Source organism: Phyllobates terribilis, unplaced genomic scaffold (genome assembly GCF_046119375.1).
Source record: "Phyllobates terribilis strain yellow unplaced genomic scaffold, ASM4611937v1 Scaffold_7__3_contigs__length_470593459, whole genome shotgun sequence".
In the NCBI taxonomy this organism is placed as follows: domain Eukaryota; kingdom Metazoa; phylum Chordata; class Amphibia; order Anura; family Dendrobatidae; genus Phyllobates; species Phyllobates terribilis.
Genome location: NW_027362767.1, coordinates 458,103,193 through 458,111,635, shown reverse-complemented (window position 1 = coordinate 458,111,635; position 8,443 = coordinate 458,103,193). Strand labels below are relative to the sequence as shown.

Below are 8,443 nucleotides of genomic sequence, written 5' to 3'. Positions count from 1 at the left end.
ACAGACGCAGAAGTGGCCGGTATCACAGGTAACATCAAAATTAATAATCCCTTTGTTCTTGAGAAGGAAGAGGATTTTTAATAACATGTAAAATGCAAATTTGCTTGTTTTTCCAAGTACTTTTCAATTTTACCAATTTAATATAATGTAAAAAAAAATAACCCTTTAAGTTTCAGGTGGACCGAAACCTATAGAAAGTAATGTTACAATAGCTACAGAAAAAAACATTTTTTAATTAATTAAAATAAAAAATATCAGTGACTGTTGTGAAATGCGCAGTAAATCAATGATGATGATTAGCCAAGGAAGCGGCATCTATTCCTGCATGGAGCGAGACGGAAATTATGGAGATGAATCTACGAATGTTTTCCATCTGACAGATACATTTTCATGAAAGCATTGAGCAATTTATTAACATTCCGATATTAGAAATGGTTTACACCATCAATCATTGCAATTTCTATGTAAACAGTCGGCGGCATGAAAGATTAGGATTGATTTCCACATAAACTGGATAAGGCTCGGGTGTTCCAGATTTAAATGATTTTCCCCATAAATTGATAGTAAAGATAAAGAACTTTGTAACATTAATTCATCTGAGAAATATGTGTCTTTCTGTCTTTCTCCAATTATCTGCTACTGATCATTTAGTGAGGGAACAGTTTCTGCTCATTATAGTCTATGGAGTGAGAGAGGGGAGTAGGAGGGATACACAGGCCGACAGACAAACAGAAATGCCGCTGCGACTTTCTTGTGTTTAATTGTCTCACTCCAGAGCTGGAATCACAACTATACTGTTCAGCACTGCTGTATAATTACCTCCATGCAGCTGCCCATTCTAGTAAGTGTTTATCTCACCCCAGTGATGAATTCACAGCTGCACTACTCAGCACTGCTACACACTGACATCTATGCGACACTCATTTCAGTGGTGAATTCACAGCTACACTGCTTAGTATTGTGTATAATGTCCTCCACATGGCTGTAGTGGTGCTGCTGTTCTCTCTCACACACATGCTGGATTCCCAGTTACACTGATTACTACTGCTGTATAATGTGCTCTATGCAGATGCTTCCTGGTATTTTATCTCATCTCAGGGCTGGATTTACATTTGCACTGCTCAGTACTGCTGTATAATGCCCTTCAGGCCGCTGCTGCTTTCTAGTGTTTTGTATCATCCCAGTTCTGGATGCACAGCTGCACTGCTCAGTACTGCTGTATAATGCCCTCCAGGCCTCTACTGCTTTCTAGAGTTTTGTCTCATCACGATGCTGGATTCATAGCTGCACTGCTCAGTACTGCTGTATAATGCCCTCCAGGCCGCTGCTGCTTTCTAGAGTTTTGTCTCATCACGATGCTGGATTCATAGCTGCACTGCTCAGTACTGCTGTATAATGTCCTCCAGGCCACTGCTGCTTTCTAGAGTTTTGTCTCATCACGATGCTGGATTCATAGCTGCACTGCTCAGTACTGCTGTATAATGTCCTCCAGGCCGCTGCTGCTTTCTAGAGTTTTGTCTCATCACGATGCTGGATGCACAGCTGCACTGCTCAGTACTGCTGTATAATGTCCTCCAGGCCGCTGCTGCTTTCTAGAGTTTTGTCTCATCACGATGCTGGATTTACAGCTGCACTGCTCAGTACTGCTGTATAATGCCCTCCAGGCCGCTGCTGCTTTCTAGTGTTTTGTATCATCCCAGTTCTGGATTCACAGCTGCACTGCTCAGTACTCCTGTATAATGCCCTTCAGGCCGCTGCTACTTTCTAGTGTTTTGTATCATCCCAGTTCTGGATGCACAGCTGCACTGCCCAGTACTGCTGTATAATGTCCTCCAGGCCACTGCTGCTTTCTAGAGTTTTGTCTCATCACGATGCTGGATTCATAGCTGCACTGCTCAGTACTGCTGTATAATGTCCTGCAGGTCGCTGCTGTTTCTAGTGTTTTGTCTCATCACGATGCTGGATTTACAGCTGCACTGCTCAGTACTGCTGTATAATGTCCTGCAGGGAGACATCAGAGCAGCTTGTCTGCACCCACTAGCTCAGAGTCAACAGAAAATGAGAGAATTGGACTGCAGAAGGGAAAACTGATGAAAATGGCATAAAAAGTGATATAGTGGCCAGAAGTAGTGTTATTCCTCATGTACACACAGGACTGATTATTCTGATCAGTCACCTGAAATGACAGGTTGACTTTAAAGTCCATTTCTGTCACCTCTCTTCCATACTGGATCTGTATAGGACTCCTGTCCATGTCAGTAAGAGCCGCGTACAGCTGTGTAAGACCTGGCAATGGAAAGACTTTTACATCCCTGCGTGTACGGAAATGGCACTGACTCGGGGATGGATGCTTGTTTCCTAGTCCATGGCTACACACCGCCCTCGCCACAGCCCGTCTTCGCTGCTAGCTGCCATATATATTTTTATGCCCTGGTATAATAAATCATTGTGCGCCCTCCTGACCTATAATGGTTCTTCTACACTATTAGAGGCACAATTAAAAGCGCTTGCTGATTTTGTCCCGTAAACAGCGCCACTCATCCTAGTGGCCATGTGTGGTATTGCAGCTCTACTAAATTGCAATAAAAAGGCAAAATGATGCAGCATTTATTCCCCACCCCATGGAAAAGAGCGGTTCTGTATCTGGAGGAAAGAAGCCATATTCTTCTAGGCTCATGAAAAAATTTTAGCGCACCAAGATTGCCTAAACTTAATCTAGTTTTTTTACTTGCTCTTGGTCGTTTTTAATACATTTTAAAGTTTTATGACAACAAACCATAAATGTAAAAGTGCTTGTACATAGTGAATGTGAATTCATTTTTAAGAAGAACAACCTATTACTTGTATGCCATGCTGGTCCAGAAGAAGGCTACCCAGTGGTGGTCAAGTGTGCACCAGGGTTGACGCGGGCATGCTTGCTTAGGGGCGACTTCCCCATCACCCACAACAGTATCCAAAAGATCAACATGGTTTAAGAAACAGAAATGTGGAGCGGATTTTGGGGCAGAGAAGCAGAAAACGAGCAACGTTTCAACATTGGGTTCAGTCTACGGAAAACCTTGCGCCAAAAAGTTACTGTTGTTATACTTTTGTGCTCCAGAATAAAGCTCTGGACGCCCACTTTGCACCTTACACCTTTGATTTTCCTCTCAATAGCTCAGCGCTCCCAGGTTCAGTTCGAGGACCCTTCTCCTCATCCAAACCCCCAGGTCAAGGTGCAGTGGCCTTTTTTGCTCGTCCCGGCATCCAGCAGCCGAGTCCATGTCCAGAACGACAACCTCGGCTAAGGAACAGACCCGGCACTGCAGATGTTTGCCCACGGCCCTAACTTGAGACTATAGAACAAAGAAAACTCAAAATGACATAAAAATAACATAAAAATAATTCTATTCTGGAAAAAAAAAACTAAATATAAAATAATCAGTGATATTTGCTACATTTCTACCAAAGACAACAAGGAAGGGTCACGTAACACTGTAGCTCCAAGCATGGCCATCACGCCATTTTTGAAATTAAAAACTTTTTAATTTTTTCATCTTATTTTTTCACTTCCTGTCAGTGAATTATAATGTTTTTTTGTTTTTTTTTTGTCGTAACATCTTGTAAGACTATTTTACAAACAGAATATCATGTAAACCCTTTCTATATTATACAATTGTCAAAAAAAAAAAAACAGATATCAGAACAGTTGAGAAATATTTCTTTCTTGGGAGCACGCTGAAAAAAATAGATGAAGAAGAGTTGACATAGAAAATATAAATTGACTTCATAATGAAAAAAAAAAAAAATAAAAGTGCGAGAATATAAAAAAAAAACAATAAAAGTGCGAGAATATAAAAAAAACAATAAAAGTGCGAGAATATAAAAAAAACAAAAACTTCTGAATTGGAGAGTATGGACTTGAATCTGGAAAATAAAAATGAGCAACAAAAAAAAGTCATTGAGAAAGTCTCCATGAATGTAAAAATGTATAGTCACAAAATCTCACATTATTTTTGATAAATAGCATTTTAAATTACGAAACTAAGTCATAAACTTACACGTGAATTATTATTTAAAAAAAAAAAAAGGTAAAAAAAAAATTGGCTTTAAAATAATTTGAAAAAAAAAAAGTTTAGCGTAAAATGTAAAAAAAAATAAAAAAAAAAATCCCAGATTTTAGTGAATAGAATATAATAAATAAATAGAGATTACAAATTACATTTTTTAATTTTCTTCCATTTTTACTTGAATGCCTTTTGCCATCACTGGACAAAAAAAAATGTTAAATATCAAATACAGTAATAGTACAGATAGCATGTAACAGCAAAAGGGCTTGTAACGCCGCAGGGGTGTCCGGGGCAACAACGCAACCGAGAGGACCATGGTTATCTGTCCCCCCATCAACGGTGGCATGGCCCATCCACAACTATGCTACAAAATTATCAGCCAGGGCAGATTTTTTGGAAATTGGTTCCTGAAAGTTGATTATTTTTTTTTTTTTCTAATTTTTTTTTTTCCATTCTGTACAAATAAGCTAATTTATATTATAATTTTGATATATATGTTTATAAAAATATATAAATTCAAAATACTTAATACATACATAATACTTTGTACATTGATGGCAATAATAACTGGTTCCGTGTTTTTTTGGGAGCAAGAAGAGAGGAGAAGAAAGAAATGAAAGGTTCGGGTCTTCCGGCTGCCTGCGTGGATGGATCACCCCTGCCACATATTGAGAGTTTGGGATTGTCACATAACGATAGCCTTTATTTATAAACAATACATTTAGGGAAGCTTTAAATACAGCAGTTTGTGAACCATTGGTAAGTAAGCCGTTAAAAACCAACTGGCATTTTTTTTTTTTTTTTTTTTTTTTGAAGTCATTCTTTTGTTGGATGGACTTTTTTTTCCCATACAGTAGGCTTGGGGCTTAGAGAACAATGTCTTTTAGTCTCTTTACAGCCATTGAGTCTTTTTCTCGACATTCTTGGAGTAAAGGGTTGATCTCATGCAATACATTTTCACTGTCTGCCCCCCGGGGCTCTGCTTCTGAAGGTCGGGAAGGACCATTGCTTACGAACTGCTCCATGTCACGGCTTCCAGTGCAATGCATGATGTTGTACGTTGCGGTGGGTTTGGCGGGCAGAGGACTCTTTAAATGCAGAGGAGAAGTGATGGGGCTGACGGCCTCACAGCCGTTCCCTGCTTCGCGGATGGCACCGTTTACCTTCGGGCTGCAGATGGGCAGCTCCACTGTCCTTTTCCCTTTCAAGGTAGAAGACCTGTCATCAGCAGTATGCTCATTTCCATCTTTGCCAAAAGTTGCAAAAGTTCTTTTAGTGTTGCAGTCCTCGAAAGCTTCAGTGTCCACGTTGGTGGCCTCTATAGACAAAGCGATTACATTTCTTCCATGCTCTGGGGACTTGGCTCGATTTGGGATGGGGACACGGGGCATCCAACATCTATCGGAGTGGCCGAGGATCCGACACTCTTCTCTGCAGTGGAAACCTTCACTCTGATCTGAACGAAAGAGAAGAAAGAAAAAAAAAGGATTAAAACAAAGAAATGGGAAATCAGTATTTGATTTGGCGCGTCGTGTAATAAGCTGTAATTACCATTAGAGAAAAGCTGCATCGTGCGCCTCATATTTACAACCATAATTACCTGCTATAATTTGTATCCTTATTATATTTGCTTAAATGTGTCTTATTAATAATATGTGCAAAGTACAACAGCTCTGTGGAGAAAATGCATCGATCCGATGTGCAGCCAGAAGACATCGCTCCCGCTCTGGTGACAGGAGTAATCAGCATGGCCACCAATCAGACAAGAGCTTAAAGCACTATCAGCGCCATCACTGTGTGAACTGCGTCCTATGAATCTGAGCAATCGGAGAACGAATAACTTGTCAATGGCTCAGAGATGGAAACGACGCACCAGCTGGATATTCATTGCGCCTCGGTGGAGCGCGGAGGAAACCAGACTCTAGGAACTAGCGTCTATCAGTCCATGGGAGCAGGGTGGGACCACCAAAGAAGATGAAATGCCCACCATCCAAATATAAACATCAAGATAGACCTTATGGGCCCTGCTGTGGGGTCCTCTTGCTCTTTAGTGGTCTGGTCTAACAATGCACAGCCGTAGTTAGCACCCACTGTGGCGGTACAGGGCTCACGGGGTAAGATGCCCCCTGCAGGTGTAGCACAATGCACAGCCGTAGTTAGCATCCACTGTGGCGGTACGGGGCTCACGGGGTAAGGTGCCCCCTGCAGGTGTAGGACAATGCACAGCCGTAGTTAGCACCCACTGTGGCGGTACGGGGCTCACGGGGTAAGGTGCCCCCTGCAGGTGTAGGACAATGCACAGCCGTAGTTAGCACCCACTGTGGCGGTACGGGGCTCACGGGGTAAGGTGCCCCCTGCAGGTGTAGGACAATGCACAGCCGTAGTTAGCACCCACTGTGGCGGTACGGGGCTCACGGGGTAAGGTGCCCCCTGCAGGTGTAGGACAATGCACAGCCGTAGTTAGCACCCACTGTGGCGGTACGGGGCTCACGGGGTAAGGTGCCCCCTGCAGGTGTAGGACAATGCACAGCCGTAGTTAGCACCCACTGTGGCGGTACGGGGCTCACGGGGTAAGGTGCCCCCTGCAGGTGTAGGACAATGCACAGCCGTAGTTAGCACCCACTGTGGCGGTACGGGGCTCAAGGGTAAGGTGCCCCCTGCAGGTGTAGGACAATGCACAGCTGTAGTTAGCACCCACTGTGGCGGTACGGGGCTCAAGGGTAAGGTGCCCCCTGCAGGTGTAGGACAATGCACAGCCGTAGTTAGCACCCACTGTGGCGGTACGGGGCTCACGGGGTAAGGTGCCCCCTGCAGGTGTAGGACAATGCACAGCCGTAGTTAGCACCCACTGTGGCGGTACGGGGCTTAAGGGGTAAGGTGCCCCCTGCAGGTGTAGGACAATGCACAGCGTAGTTAGCACCCACTGTGGCGGTACAGTGCTCACGGGGTAAGGTGCCCCCTGCAGGTGTAGGACAATGCACAGCTGTAGTTAGCACCCACTGTGGCGGTACGGGGCTCACGGGGTAAGATGCCCCCTGCAGGTGTAGGACAATGCACAGCCGTAGTTAGCACCCACTGTGGCGGTACGGGGCTCACGGGGTAAGGTGCCCCCTGCAGGTGTAGGACAATGCACAGCCGTAGTTAGCACCCACTGTGGCGGTACGGGGCTCACGGGGTAAGGTGCCCCCTGCAGGTGTAGGACAATGCACAGCCGTAGTTAGCACCCACTGTGGCGGTACGGGGCTCACGGGGTAAGGTGCCCCCTGCAGGTGTAGGACAATGCACAGCCGTAGTTAGCACCCACTGTGGCGGTACGGGGCTCACGGGGTAAGGTGCCCCCTGCAGGTGTAGGACAATGCACAGCCGTAGTTAGCACCCACTGTGGCGGTACGGGGCTCACGGGGTAAGATGCCCCCTGCGGGTGTAGGACAATGCACAGCCGCAGTTAGCACCCACTGTGGCGGTACGGGGCTCAAGGGTAAGGTGCCCCCTGCAGGTGTAGGACAATGCACAGCCGTAGTTAGCACCCACTGTGGCGGTACGGGGCTCACGGGGTAAGGTGCCCCCTGCAGGTGTAGGACAATGCACAGCTGTAGTTAGCACCCACTGTGGCGGTACGGGGCTCAAGGGTAAGATGCCCCCTGCAGGTGTAGGACAATGCACAGCTGTAGTTAGCACCCACTGTGGCGGTACGGGGCTCAAGGGTAAGGTGCCCCCTGCAGGTGTAGGACAATGCACAGCTGTAGTTAGCACCCACTGTGGCGGTACGGGGCTCACGGGGTAAGGTCAGTAATTATTTCGGCAGACAGGAGAAGAATTTGTCCTTCGTTACATTTTCCGTTACTTTTTAATCCACTTCTGCGCCAGAAACTGCAAAAACAACTTAATAAAGTGCAAAGTACTAATAAGTGTCAGTGCAGGTGATGGACAGAGATGGAGCCACAGGTCTGGTCATAACTAGAAGTCCCCAAAGAGCAGATCGTGTACAAGGGGTCAGACATACCACGGGTTTTCATTCTTCTTAGAAAATTGATATTTTATAAGGTAAAACCACTGGACATTGACGAGCTCCATGCTGAAGAATTTCACAACATTTCCCAACGTTTCCCTTGAGCTCCTTTCACCCCATTTCCTAGTAACTTCTGCTGTATTTTGCCCTCAGACCTCACTGGCTCGTTTATACGCATGACATGTGGTGCGGGGAGCCATCACTGCGCTGCGGGGAGCCATCACTGCGCTACGTCTGCTGCATATTTAATGGGATTGTCCTGGACATAGATATTGATCACGATAAGTAATCAATATCAGATTGGTGGGGGGCCGGCAGCTGGCCCCCCTGCTGATCAGCTATTTGCAGCTCTGGCAGCAATCAGACATATATAGTGTACATAGTG

The 8,443-nt window shown here is 45.2% G+C and overlaps 1 protein-coding gene across 4 annotated transcripts in view; it reads right to left on the bottom strand.

The window, feature by feature from the left end:
* Window positions 1-213: 213 nt before the first annotated feature.
* Window positions 214-8,443, bottom strand: part of PCDH19 (protocadherin 19) — a 236,536-nt gene continuing 228,306 nt past the window's right edge. For all 4 annotated transcript variants that reach the window (XM_073642197.1, XM_073642198.1, XM_073642196.1 and 1 more), the window contains exon 5: window positions 214-5,505. In XM_073642197.1, coding sequence (XP_073498298.1) covers window positions 4,916-5,505 — 590 coding nt within the window. In that variant the 3' untranslated portion in view covers window positions 214-4,915. The remainder of the gene's footprint in view (window positions 5,506-8,443) is intronic.